At 39.6% G+C, this 14,999-nt stretch overlaps 1 protein-coding gene and 1 pseudogene across 1 annotated transcript; both read left to right on the forward strand.

Moving 5' to 3' along the window:
• The first annotated feature begins 1,527 nt into the window (after positions 1–1,527).
• Positions 1,528–3,997, forward strand: LOC122646404 (1-aminocyclopropane-1-carboxylate synthase-like). The gene is made up of 4 exons (XM_043839954.1): positions 1,528–1,716; positions 2,231–2,362; positions 2,484–2,638; positions 3,105–3,997. The coding sequence occupies exons 1-4, from the start codon at positions 1,528–1,530 to the stop codon at positions 3,982–3,984; spliced, it is 1,356 nt and encodes a 451-aa protein (XP_043695889.1). The 3' UTR covers positions 3,985–3,997.
• Positions 3,998–9,632: 5,635 nt separating this feature from the next.
• LOC122646299 lies at positions 9,633–12,242 on the forward strand (annotated as a pseudogene).
• The last annotated feature ends 2,757 nt before the right edge of the window (positions 12,243–14,999 follow it).

A 14,999-nucleotide genomic window follows, 5' to 3' on the forward strand; every position in this document is an offset into this window, starting at 1 on the left:
AAAGATAGAGAGGGTTCTTTCAACCATATCGATGTAGGACTAAATCCTATTCTTGATCACAGAATTGCACTCATTGCATCTACTTTAGAGTAGTACCTTAAAACCCTTAAGTCTATTAACAAAATTTTCATATAAAAAAATAATGTACGAGGCTCCCGCCGCTGTAGGGTCTAGAGAGAATCATAATGTATGCAGTTTTACTCTCCCTTCAGATTGTATCTAGAATAATGGATTTATCATTTTTTTAAAAATCTTTCTATGAAGATTCCCTTATTCCAATTTCCATGAAGATAATGAGAACCATGTGAATTTTATTGATTACCCCCAACTGGTCTGATGTGGCGACATGTAACCAGTTGGTTTGACCTTTGGAAACTCGGATCGATAGGTTAACTTAAAGGATAACCTCAAAAGTACCTCAAATTTTCTTGCAAATATTAGTTTTCATTGACTAAAAGTCCCCTTTGATGCTTTTCCATCTCCTCTCAAATCTCCATGCGTTTTCCAAAAGAGGTAGCTTGATGGAACTCTTGAGAATTGAGATCCTTCATGGGAAGTTTCACTTCATAAGAAATTTTCTCAGGAGAAGAACAAGTTCAAACTAATTAACGCCATTAGTATAGCTAACTACCGGAAAAAGAAAATAACTCCCACGAGCTATAAGAGTAAATATAGAATTGTATTTAAACATAAATAAAAAATCGAGTTTCCCTCCACCCACGGTGAATAGGATCCCATTCATCGAGAGGGTGGGAATGGGTATTAGGAGAGTATTTTGGAACATACAAAAACACTAGGAGGGATTTGTGCTTTGTGAGCCCTAGGATGGTGGGTGAACCGTTCTCTATGGGTGGAGCAAAACTTTGTCCATAAATAATTGGAGAAAATTTTCTATCACCTATAGATGACCGTTCACCCACTTTTTAGGGTTTTTATCAAAATAAAAAACTAATTTAGAGTTCACAAACCCTTACGGGGTTTTAGTATGTTTCCAAAATATTCTCCCGAAGCTCTCTTGCATGGATTTGGTTCTCCTCCAACCGTGGTGGGTCCGCCTGTGAAATGATTCAAACACTGCTGTTTTGACTAGGCTGGATCCTCCAGCTCCCGCCACGGTTGGAGGATAGCCGAATTGCTCTTGCACCTTCCCCCCCCCCTCTGTAGAGAATGAAATCCCATTCAACGTGGGTGGAGGAAAACTTAACCGCACATATGTTTTAATAGAGTATGTTGAACGCAAGCAAACGAATGACACGACCTTATCGTCTGTGCTTAGCTAGTACTCCCTGGATCTTCTTCAGCTTTGTGGAAATTTTGAACTTTGAAAATCTCTCTTTCTTTCTTCATTCTCCTTTAATACCTGCCTCCACTTCCAGTATCGCCTATAAATACTTCTGTCCTCTGAGTTCAAGACTCCATCATCTTTCACTGCATCGGTAGCTAGCCATTCACTGCTTGCTCTGCCCAGCACTTGCTGCATCTTGCCCATTCTAGCTAGCTAGCTAGCTTTGCATATTACATTGGATAATGATGAGTTCCACTTCCACATCAAGTGAGCAACACAAGCAGCGGCAGCTATTATCTAAGATAGCCACCAACCATGGACACGGTGAAGACTCTCCATATTTTGATGGATGGAAAGCCTACGACAACAACCCTTTCCACCCAACCCACAACCCAAATGGAGTCATCCAGATGGGTCTTGCGGAAAATCAGGTCTGAATTACAATAAGACTCATCACATCCGTCCAAATGAAATATTTAATCCCCTTCCCCTATGGGTACTCCAAATACCCCTTTTAAGTATTAGTATTTTTCAAAAATATCCCTTTTAATCAGAGTGGGATTCCATTTTCGCGCCTTCGATCATTGGCATCTCTATGCTAGCTATCTGATTTGCACGAAAATTTTTATCCGTCTACATGGCCCCTCCTCCACCAGTGCAGGGGCCAATGAGAATGTATCACCACCCTTAACCAGGGGAAGCAACAGGAACCATAAGCTGAATAGATAAATCCCAATAAGAAATCATGAACCTATACTGGGGGGGGGGGGATCAATGCAATAGTCTTAGAAGACTTGCACCTTACCCCTAACCTAAAATGAGATCGATTCCCAAATTTGATGTATAGTTGTATATCTACTGTCTCGACCAATTTCTAAGATTTTGCTCCATCCAAATATGATAGAAGACTAACTCATTTTCTTGTTATTTATTGCAAAATTGCAGCTCTGCTTCGACTTGATTGAAGATTGGATTAGAAGAAACCCACAAGCATCTATCTGCACCACAGAGGGAGTCAAAGAATTCAAGGATATTGCGATCTTTCAAGACTACCATGGCTTGCCGGCCTTTAGAGAAGTAAGATCATATGGGGGATCAATCACTTTGTTCTTCAAATCGGTATTTGATATTAAATTAACTCTATCAAAGTGTTCGATATTTACAATACTGACATTGGTGGGTCTCTCAAATGTGATAGGCTGTGGCGAAGTTTATGGGGAAAGTGAGAGGAGTCACATTCGAACCCGATCGCATAGTTATGGGTGGTGGATCCACCGGAGCCAACGAGTTGATCACCTTTTGTTTGGCCGACCCGGGTGATGCCTTCTTGGTCCCCTCACCATATTACCCAGCGTATGTATCCCTATCTCTCTCTTGTCCTCCTCTCTTCGCCTTCTTTTCTTATTTTTTAACATTTGCCTTCTCTTTCTATATCCACGTGGCAGTGTCTGTATGTACTGCGGACACGTGGATGCAATGAAAATCCACTCTGATATCGTGTAAAGTTTTCATCAGTTGTGCGTTGGATTTCTTTCAGTCCCTAAACGACAACAAAAACAGGGATGATCTAGTCATTGAACCACCCACCCCCCTGTGAAATGACCAACCCTTGTTTTTTGGGGTGGTTTTCGAGTGCTGGACCGTTCAGCTCCCGCAAGGCTGGAGAAGAGCCCCAAAAATTGTAACTTTTAGGTGGCGGGACTCTCAGTGTATGAGTGGGGGATATGTTAGTAGCCGATGTAGGAATAATCTCCCATTTTCTTGTCTTAAATCTGTTAATTTTAGTTTTTTAACTAAATGGGTTGCATACCAATTGCAGGTTCGATCGGGATTTGAGATGGAGAACAGGAGTGCAACTAATTCCGGTCGTTTGCGAGAGCTCTAACGATTTCAAGATCACTAAAGCAGCCTTGGAGGTATCATATCAGAAAGCCCAAGAAGCCAACATCAACATAAAGGGCATCATGATCACCAATCCATCAAACCCCTTAGGGACTATCTTGGACAGAGAGACATTGCAAACCATAGTAAGCTTCATCAACGACAAGAACATCCACCTAGTCTGTGATGAGATATACGGAGCCACTGTCTTCAGCCAACCCAAGTTCATAAGCATCGCTGAGATAATAGAGGAAGACGATACCTTGAACAGAGATCTCATACATATCGTGTATAGTCTCTCAAAGGATATGGGATTGCCAGGCTTCAGGGTTGGTATAGTTTACTCATACAACGATGAGGTCGTGAACATTGCTCGCAAGATGTCAAGCTTTGGACTAGTCTCCACACAGACGCAACATCTAATAGCATCTATGTTAGCAGATGATGTGTTTGTAGAAAGGTTCATCGCTGAGAGTTCAAATAGGCTATCAACAAGGTATAAGATCATCACAAGGGAGCTTGGTAAAGTAGGTCTTGGATGCTTAAAGAGCAATGCTGGTCTATTTTGTTGGATGGACTTGAGGAAACTTCTCAAAGAAGCAACACTAGAAGCAGAGATGGAGTTATGGCATGTCCTAGTGAATGATGTTAAGCTCAATGTTTCTCCAGGTTCTTCTTTTCATTGCTCGGAGCCTGGTTGGTTTAGGGTGTGCTTTGCAAACATGGATAATGAGACCATGGAAGTAGCTCTTAAGAGAATTCAAAATTTTGAGGGGAAGTCAAGACAAGCAGAGGTACCTGCATGCAGTAGTAATTAGTAGTAAAATTTCAAGAACAATCTTCGATTAAGCTAGCTTCTCATCATCAAGAAGCTTGTATGATTGGTTCTATTAATGGACCATATCGGATGTGATTAACTTTGATTAAATTTCCTGTATAGGATTATTAGGATGTACTGTTGTTTCCTATTTATCTTGGATATATTTCCTTTGATTTGGATTCTTGACCATCAAAGGCATTGTACTTTATTCATAAGCTCCTCCCACGGTTTTGGTTGAGAGCAACTACACTTCTTTCTTCTTTAATTTAGGGTTTCCATGATTTGTCAGGGTTTAACAGGGTCAAAGTAAAATTTTAAACTGAACAGTTTGTTGGTGGAAAGCCACAAACTCATATATAAAGCATGGTGGAGCGTTCTCTGTGGGGGTGCGCAGGGGCCATCCGCCCATGACAGTCAATTAATGAGAGTGCGCTTGTATTTGGGGTCGGATTTTCACCTTTCATTAGGGGTGGGGCGATCATTTTGCCTCCTCAACTGTTTCAATTAGGCCCCGCTTGTTTCAATAATAAAAGCGGGTGGGAAACTTGTGAGGATGAATCCCTCATGGTGTGGATTGGATCGACAAGAAAAGGAAAGAAAAGGAAAGGAAATAAGAACCATCACTTTCCATGGCCTTAGGGACGGAACATGGGTATCTACACTAAAATAAAAAAATACTTTTAAGGACAGAAATAAAAACCCTCACTTTTCGCGGCAGAAAAATCCATCTAATGGATAGCAATTGGGTCTCTCTCTCTCTCTCTCTCCTTTTAAATGACTCCCCTAGCCCCTCCTGTATAATGTCTCGTCCCATGCCCCCATTGATGCCATCTGCTAGTTTACTGCACAAGGGCTATGTGCCTATCCCTCTCCCATAAAAACTATAGGACCCAATTTTTATGCATGACTGTGTACATGCACGATCGTGCCTTACAACCACTAGATGGGGGTCGGGGTAGAAGTGTAATTACACTAATAATAATAAACAGTGCAAGTTCCAATCAGGCTTTGAAGGAAAACTCTTATAATTCACTAGAGCAACATCCATATTAATTTGGAGGAAACTGACCTGAAGTTTCTTCATATACATTTGAAAGATCTAATGAAGACCACCATAGGTCAAATTGCCAACACACAAAGAATGTTAAGATTCTTAAAAATAAGAGTTAGGTGATGGATTAAGAGTATAATTTAGGATAAGACCCTCTGACTAACTACTTTTGTAAAGAGTGTTCCACAAGGCACTAAAAGAGTCCTATCTCATCAAATAATGCTCTCTATGTTCCTGCTCCCTACCTTCACTAATCCAAATTATCGATGCCTTCTGGTTCTTTTTGCCAAAGAGAGTAATTTTTAATCTTAATTAGATGTATGAACACAACCTGCTAATTGTAACTACTTTGGCTGATTTTGGAGAGTAATGTCTCCTTTCTATTTTTTGGTAACTAATGTTTCTTTTCTTTTCCTTGAAAATTTGTCATAATTAGTAGATGGATTGTCAAAGTTTGAATGGTCCATGTGCATGGTTTTAGTGCACGGTATCGAATCGGGAATTGATCACCTGCAAAACTGATACGATACTGATATGGTATCAGAATAGATCGATCGTATTGAACAAATTTTTACTCTTGATTTTTTTTTTAAAAACAAGTTTTTTTGACTGTTTTACCTTTATTCGTACCATGTCATCGATACAGTATCAACATGCCATCCGAATCGACTCCTAAAAAAATCGTTACGTATCACCCGTATTGGACAATACGATACCGATACCTCAAACCATGTCCACGTGTAAAAATATCAAGATTTGACTTCCCACTCTAGAAAGAGAAAGATGAAAAATCTCTGTAACCCAATAAATAGAATTTCTGACCTGACCCATCAAAAAACAAAGTCACTGAGACTTAAAAAAGCAGCCAATGGTCCCCTCCCAAAGAAGGATCTGCTTAATATAGGTCATCAAGATGAAACCCTTGTTTACACAAAGTGCTTAAGAGGTGAAAGGGCTATGGTGATCCCGGGTTCACATGTATAACTATGGCCCCTCACTCATGTGAATCTTGATTGAACTGTTTTGAAAGACTTTTAAGGCTTTTAATCACTGCCATCTCTCTTTCTTAATTCCATCAATGAAGAGAGAAAAAATAAATTGCAACCAAATTTCATAAAATTTTCATTTGGTCCAAAAACATGGAATTTCGAGGGTTTTCGTTTGTGAAAAGGCCATGTCGAATCGGTGAAAATCGGGATCAATCACGATTGCAATCCAAATTGATTGGTACAACGATCCGATTCCCAATTGTTAAAACCCTGTTGATATCTAGCTAACCCTTCTGATGAAGGGGTTGAGGGTCACACCATACCCTAACCATTATGGGTAAGAGTACGGATTACCCAATTCAAGAACATAAGAGGGGAGTCTTGAAGAATAAGCCTCTTAACATGACACCTGTAGTTGTACCAGATAAGAAAATAAAACATTGAAATTGTGACATGGAAAATACATACAGAAACGCGTTAGCTAGTCATACCATTCAAGTATTCAACCATGATTGATGATTGCACCAACCCAACCCAACTGAGGATGGCGGTGGGGAGCAACTGGGGACATACCTAAGTGTGTGGGAGTTTACTATCACTTATAATCAGAGTAGAAATAAAGTTACGAAGATCTTTTTTTCACTCGTGTTCAGAAAAAAAAAAGTCCAAAATGACGATCTCTAAAAAGAAACTGTAAAGAGAAAGACAAGCTTTGCGTGGGTTTCACCCCCAAGAAGGCAAGCTCGATCCACGATCGAGCTATAGTATGAATTCACTAATTTTTATAAAGTAAAATATAAAATCTTTTCACATTTCTCAAAGAAATAATAATATTTTATAAAAAAATCTTAATCTCAAAGAGTAAAAAACTGCTGAAAAATACATATAAAATCAAAACTCTTGATGAACTTTACAGGTCAGTGCCAAAGACGTTAGTGTATGAAATTTTTTACCATATTGACGCGTTTCAAAGATGAAACGATCCATCAAAATATCATTACAGTCATTCGTGATGGGACTGAGATCAAACTTCACCAATAACATCTTACCCTCCAAGCAGCTTACCTACTAATAATTAACATGGTGGAGGCTAATCTAAATTTTTATTGTCAACTTTTGTGAGCTCATCGATCTCCTCCATAGTCAATTCTTCAAAATGCTCTATTAGTAGTCTTTTCACCCCCAAGTTTATATTTTTACACAACAACAAAAAAAAATAACAAGAAGGTACGTGGGACTTCACTTCACTTGTGCCGTTTTCATTCCAGCTAGCTTTCCCCCACTGGCCATTGCCTTCTTTTTAGAATCTTCCAGTGAGTGTGTGACACCTCATCTCCTTCAACAAATCTAGTTTTACCTGTTTGAACTCATTTCGTCATCCTCTGCGTCTTCATTTCGCCATCATCCTTTTCTCTTTCCCTCGGCTGTGCATGTGCTTGGATGAACGTACATTTGTTTTCTTTATGGTGAGTTAAAACTCTAAAAATGTGAGCCACACAACAAACACATACTTTGAGACAATATTTGTTTGGTAACTAATATGGTGTTATGTATCAAATTGGGGTCACTCTAGTATATATATGTGCGTTAGATTGGATTAGTCTAGTATAAGATAGGTTAAATGGTTTGATTTAACACGTTTCATCATCAATTTTGTATCGATCAAATACCTAACACATGCATGGTCCTTGTACTATTCTTGAGAGAAAAATCCACCATTGTTCCCAAAATGAATCAAAGCCCGGTTCCCCTTGATGATTGTAAACAAATGCAAATTTGATAATAGACTGAATTAACCAGAGAGAGAGAGAGGGCTGAAGGTTCCTTTGAATTTTTGTGCTACAAAAATAGCAAGGCTACTCTTGAATATGACAGACCATGCATTCTTGTTTTTCCCATATGCATGTTAGACTAAAAAAATGTGAGACACGCACATGTACTATTATTATCTATTGTCACCTAATTCCAAAAATTTTGGGTTATTTTTGTTAAATTTTGGTTCTAATTTGATCAAATATAAAATTAGTTTTATTCAAGAGTTCCCACTAGCCATGGATTTAGGAATCGGTATCGGTTGAGCTGTATTGATATCAGTTGTGATCGATATTAATATGGATTGGTCGATATAAAATGGATACGGGTTTTTTAAGTAGCAGTGATATGTCCGATTTTGTATTGGTATTGGTTTTGCCGGCAACCGATACTGATCCCAATTCCATGAACTATATGAATGCCTTTGACTGCCCCTAATTAGTAGTAGACCAACCAAAGTATCCATAGTTTCACGTTTTGAGATTGAAAAATAACCCTATATACGCTTAGTTCCATGCCCATCACATGGGTAGAAATTTTTTAAGGTGTCTAATCCAAAATACCAAGCTTCAGGGAAAATAGGGTCTTCTTAGAATTATAAGTCTAGCAATCGCACACTACTTGATCAATGTGAAATTAAAATCTTCCCTAAATTCTTACCTAAAAAACTACACTCATTGCATCAATTCCCCAACTTTAGGCCATGGGTCTTCCAATTAATGGCCGGTAAACAGATGACTCATTCTAATCTCATTTGAAAAGGTCCAATCTAGAAACCAGAACTTCAAGGTAAAGAAATCCTTCCCAAGGTCATAAACCCAACAATCTTATACTATTCTATCAATATATATAAGACTAAACCCTATGATAAACCCCATTCCTGACCATGAAGCTCCATTTATTGCATTGGATTCAGATCCTCTATTGCAGAGTTGCCCGACAGGACTCTACTGCCAAGACACAGCAAGGCAGGGAATGACCACCTTACCCATGCCCGAGCACCTTGCCCGAATGGGGGTAAGGCGATCATTTACTGCCTTGCTGTGTTTTGGCAGTAGGGTCCTACCGGGCAGCTCGATAGTAGAGGTTCCAAATTGACTTTGGATTGCCTCGTAATCACAAAGGCAACCCTCTGTTAATGATGCAATTAAAAAGTTAAGTCTTTTGGCAAGACTTCCACAGTGAAGGAGAAAATTTGGATTTTTGTTTTCAGTCCTTAGGTTTGAAAGATTCCCTTGATTCGAATTTTGATGAAGATAATGAGAACCCTACCAACCCAATTGAATTTCATTGACCCTCAACTGGTCCGACTGGGCGAATTGCATCACAGTTGGCTTTGCCCTTTGGGAGCTTGTATTGGTCAACTTAGAAGATAACCTCAAAAGGACCTCAAATTTTCTTCGAAATTGTAGGTCCCATTGACTAAAATTCCCCTCTGAGTCCCTTCCCTCTCCTTGCGTTTCCAAAGGAGGAACTCTTGAGATCGTTCATGGGAAGTTTCATTTGAAGAAAAGAAAAACAAATTTAAAAACTTCAAACCAATAGTGGCCACCACAAAAGAGGGTAACAAAAAAAAATCCCCACTTGCTTATCTTTTTATTATTTATTTTTGGAATTAAAACGCAAGCAATTACGCCTCTGTGCTTAGGAAGGACTTCTGGGTTTTCCACTGGTTCTGAAAATTTTGAACTTTGAAACTCTCTGCCTATAAATTCTTCTCTCCTCTGAGTTCAAAGTCTCCATCTTTCACTGCGAGTTCTACCCAGTACTTGCTGCATCTACTATTCAAACCCTCTCTAGTTAGCTTTGCAATTACATTGAATGATGAGTTCCACATCAAGTGAGCAACACAGGCAGCTATTATCTAAGATAGCAACCAACCATGGACACGGCGAACACTCTCCATATTTTGATGGTTGGAAAGCCTACGACAACAATCCTTTCCACTCAACCCAAAACCCAAATGGAGTTATCCAGATGGGTCTTGCAGAAAATCAGGTATGTTCTTCACATATGAAATTATTTAATCGATGCTTACTGTAAATGGGTTTCAACTTTCAAATCTTAAAAACAGAGTCAAACTCAATTTTCTTGTTATTTATTGAAAATGCAGCTTTGCTTCGACTTGATCCAAGATTGGATTAGAAGAAACCCACAAGCATCTATCTGCACCACAGAAGGAGTCGAAGAATTCAGGGAAATTGCCATCTTTCAGGACTACCATGGCTTGCCAGCATTTAGAGAGGTAAGGTCATATAGAAACTCTGTTTTTCGCTCACTATGAAGCAGAGTAAATCATAAACATTTTTTATTATTACATTAATTAATCAAATTTTGTGGGTGTCTCAAATGCGATAGGCTGTGGCGAAATTTATGGGGAAAGTGAGAGGAGTCACATTCGATCCAAATCGGATAGTTATGGGTGGTGGATCCACCGGAGCTAACGAGATGATCACCTTTTGTTTGGCCGATCCTGGTGATGCCTTCCTGGTCCCCTCACCTTATTACCCAGCGTATGTATCTCTCTCTTTCTCTTGTCCTCCTCTCTTCTCCTCCTTCTCCTTTTTTCAAATATTTGAGCTTTAATGGAGAGAGAGTAAAAAATGAGTAACTTAGAGAATAATGTGGATTAGGTTCAATAATTGTATACAAGGGAGGGGAGCTAATATAAATGTCAACTTAATGGATCTTTTGGTGGGTCTTTTATGGATTGTTGTATAAGTCCTAGGTTCCCAACTTTCACCGAAGTGGAATTACACTCATTCTATTGGGGACCACTGTGCAACCATGAGGAAGGAAACAAGCAAATAATCACACACAATAAGAGGAATTTGATGTCCATGGTTGATACGAATGCCAACATCCACATGAGAGAACCAAGGATTTTTCACTATACCAAAAAATTTCTCTCCACCAATTTGTATCTTATATGTGATCTCTACTTGCTTGTGTCTAAAGTTTCCCACGAGTTAAATTTCTCGTGTTGTGTATAATTGTTTGCTCGAATTTTTCCTCATGGTTGATCATTCGTCCCTACACTCTTTCCAACTTTTAATTTGTCAAAGTCGCAGCAACCAACTGCAATGGTCATACCATAATTAGGAGAAAAAAAACACTAAGCAAGTTAGAATAACAAGCAATCGACCTTTCTATTAATCAGAATTGATAGTTGGAATAGAAGTCCTAACTCTAAAGTCAATTCAAATGGAGCTAATCAAGTAGGCAAAGACCGTAGCATTAGTCAAACAACATCATTTAATACGTAGTTAACTCTATATGTGATCGACTTAAAAGGTTCATAACTCTGTCCAAATTTCTTTATTGTCTTGATTAACTCTGTTTTAGTTTTTTACTAAATAAGTTACATACCAATTGCAGGTTCGATCGAGATTTGAGATGGAGAACAGGAGTGCAACTAATTCCGGTCGTTTGCGAGAGCTCTAACGATTTCAAGATCACCAAAGCTGCATTGGAGGTAGCATATCAGAAAGCCCAAGAAGCCAACATCAACGTAAAGGGCATCTTGATCACCAATCCATCTAACCCCTTAGGAACCATTTTGGACAGAGAGACACTGCAAACCATAGTAAGATTCATCAATGAGAAGAACATCCACCTGGTCTGCGATGAGATATACGCAGCCACTGTCTTTAGCGAACCCAAATTCATAAGCATCGCTGAGATATTAGAGGAAGACGATACCTTGAACAGAGATCTCGTTCATATCGTGTATAGTCTCTCAAAGGATATGGGGTTCCCAGGCTTCAGGGTCGGCATAGTTTACTCATACAACGATGAGGTCGTGAACATTGCTCGCAAGATGTCAAGCTTTGGACTAGTCTCCACACAGACGCAGCACCTGATCGCATCTATGTTAGCAGATGATGTGTTTGTAGAAAGGTTTATCGCTGAGAATGCAAATAGGCTATCAACAAGGTATGAGGTCATCACAAGGGAGCTTAGTAAAGTAGGAATTGGATGCTTGAAGAGTAATGCTGGTCTATTTTGTTGGATGGACTTAAGGAAACTCCTCAAAGAACCAACACTAGAAGCAGAGATGGTGTTATGGCGTGTCATAGTGAATGATGTTAAGCTCAATGTTTCTCCAGGTTCTTCTTTTCATTGCTCAGAGCCTGGTTGGTTTAGGGTGTGCTTTGCAAACATGGATGATGAGACCATGGAAGTAGCTCTAAAGAGAATTCAGGATTTTGTGGGGAAGTCCAGAAATACAGACGTACCTACAGTAATAAGGCACAAACGTTTCAAGAGCAATCTTCGATTAAGCTTCTCATCATCACGAAGGATCGAAGAGACTCTCATGTCGCCATGCATCTTATCACCACACTCACCTCTTGTGAGTGCCAGGAATTGAGTATATATGTAGATTACTACTCTCTTCACCATCTACACTCACCGGCCTCTTGCCTATAAGTTGATTACATTTGTTGATGGAGGAGTACTCCCAACATTAATAATGAATTTTTTTTTAGAGGCAAATTTTTTGATGTATAGAATTTTTTTAAGTGAAATGAAAGCAAGGAATTCTTATGTCACATGTATGTACACTTAATTTTTTTTTTTTTTAAGATAGACGACAATGTATGGATGTAATTGCAGGAAAAATATTTTTGTAGATAAAAATAAATTTTTTAGTGATGGAATTTTCTTGGTAATGTACTTTTTAGCGATGGAATTTTCTTGGTAATAGTTAAATTTTTTTTTATTTTTAGATGACAATGTATGGATGTAATTGCAGGAAAAATATTTTTGTAGATAAAAATAAATTTTTTAGCGATGGAATTTTCTTGGTAATGTACTTTTCAACGACTAAAAAAACTCGTTACGATAGTTCACGTTAAATAGATTATTAACAATGAAAAATATTATCCGTTGACTAAATATCTTTCCCATCGGGAGACTTTTTGTTAGTTGTTTTTTGCGATACCACTTTAACTACTGGAATGCCGATGAGGTTTTTCTGTCGCAAAAAATATTAGTGATGGTCAATACTTACTTGCAATACCTTTTTCAATGAGGAGATCGCCAAATGAATGCCCAATGAGGCATCCAACAGCTAAACTGGCTGGCACATATCCCGGTGCACGCTCAGCCAACCTAGCCATTGGATGCTCATTGGACACTCATTGGGCACACTCCTCATTGGAGAGGATCCGGATCCCAAAAAATGACATTTCTCATGATGTGAATGTTGTGTTCTAATCAGTATGCAGTGAGTTCCTGAACCTCTCTCTCTCGGACTGGATCCCTATGTGGTGTGGCCCCCCTGGTGCTTCCAAGAAGGAAAGAAGAATCTGCTTTACTTCGCATGCTATTGTTGCTTGGGAGATTTGGAAAGTGAGAAATGTCCGATGTTTCAAGTCCTCGGTTCCTCCTTTCAGGTCTTGGATTACATCGGTTGATAGGGGTATCGAGGAGGTCTTATCTCTTCCCTCGGATTCCCCCCAGTACTCTGCTTCTGGGCCCTTGCGGTTGGCTCCCCCCACTCGGCCGGCAGGAGTTTTCTCCCTTTTTGTGGACGCAGCTACATGCAACAGCCCCAAGGCTCTCAGTGTTGCCTGCATTGTTTTTTACCCAAGAGGAAGGCAGTTTTTGATTAATTGCAACTGATCATTTTGCGTTGGCACCGGCATTGGTTGGTGAGGCTTTGGTAATCCGTTTGGCTCTTGTGTCTGCTCGCAGGCTTGGAGTTTCTTCGCTTTGGTTGTCATCGGATTGTCTTTCCCTCATCGAGTGTTTGCCCCCTTTTACAACTCCTCCTCCTTCTTCTATCTCTAGTGTTGTGCAAGATATTTGCATCCTAAAATCTGCTTTCTCATTTTGTAGCTTTGCCTATGTTAGTCGTGATGGGAATGTGTTAACCCACAAGATTTCAAAATGGGCTCTTTCTTGCCAGTAGAGCTGTTTCTTGGTCCCCCCCCCCTCTTTCTAGGGGAGATCTTGGACATTGTATCCCCTTTTTTGATTCAAGGAAATGATTAGATCTTTGCACCCCAAAAAAAAAAAAAAGGGTTTTTTTTGTTTTTGTTTTTGGGATAGGTGAAATCAATTTATTCAAAAAGAAGATAAAAAACCTGTATACATGTATACAAGATAAGACCCTCCTATGAAAAAGGAAGATACAACAACAACAACAATAAAAACCCTACAACAATAGGGCATATGGATGTCTAAGGCATCAATGCCTTAGGAGTTTCCAAAGGAAGCGGCAAGGCATGGTTGTCATGGGTAACATAGAGACTCCCCAATACTCCATCATCCTGCTATTACAGGAAGAAGAGGCTTCCCTTTGAATGTGATGGAGTGGCACTTGTCTGCAATCTCAGCTTTAATGTCCCAAATGTGCATTGACCTTGGTCTTGTTTTGTTACGAAATAAACTACCATTATGCTCCCTCCAAATGTGATACACAATACTACAAACTCCAAGCTTCCCGGTGTCTCCAATGTTTCCACTCCCCCTAAAATTTAGCAATCCAAGGGGCTATCTCCATGATGAATCATGTTGTGACCAACCAATCCCTGAGTGACATGTGGCAAGGCAAGGAAGAATGGCCAGACCAGTAGCCGACCTAGATCGAACTGCATGAGGTCTTAGCAAATCAAACCACATTTGGTTTGACCACTCGGGTCGGGCTAGCAGACGACAACCAGGTCCCGTTGTGCCTAGTCGGTTATTGATTCAACCAAGAAACTGAGATGAAGTATCGGCCTAGTCCACTCGGACAGCTCATCTGCTTACCTATCAGCATATAGCCCCATGTCACGCTAGATCGGCAAACCCATTGAACATAACCCGAAGTTTGGGCAGCAAACAAATTGAACTCGCATGGTAAACTTACCTGACCAAAGCCTAGCTCAGTTAAGGTCATATTTTCCTTGTGACTCTCAAACCAACATGTGTCTAGCTATAAAGGCGACACCTACTCCTATTGGGGACACTTCCTATCATGTCTGATCTAAAAAATCACATATCAATCTACCATCTAAATCCTATAGATAACAATGCCTATCTCAGGTAAAGGGGTCTCTCATTTCCTATTCATTGGATTTGAGTTTTTGATCTGTTACAAAGAACTGACTTAGGCATCGGAGCATCTTAACCGGATCAGGCCGACACTCCCTTGTACGTCTTTTGTTGTTC

Source organism: Telopea speciosissima, chromosome 1 (assembly GCF_018873765.1).
Source record: "Telopea speciosissima isolate NSW1024214 ecotype Mountain lineage chromosome 1, Tspe_v1, whole genome shotgun sequence".
NCBI classification, from domain to species: Eukaryota; Viridiplantae; Streptophyta; class Magnoliopsida; order Proteales; family Proteaceae; genus Telopea; species Telopea speciosissima.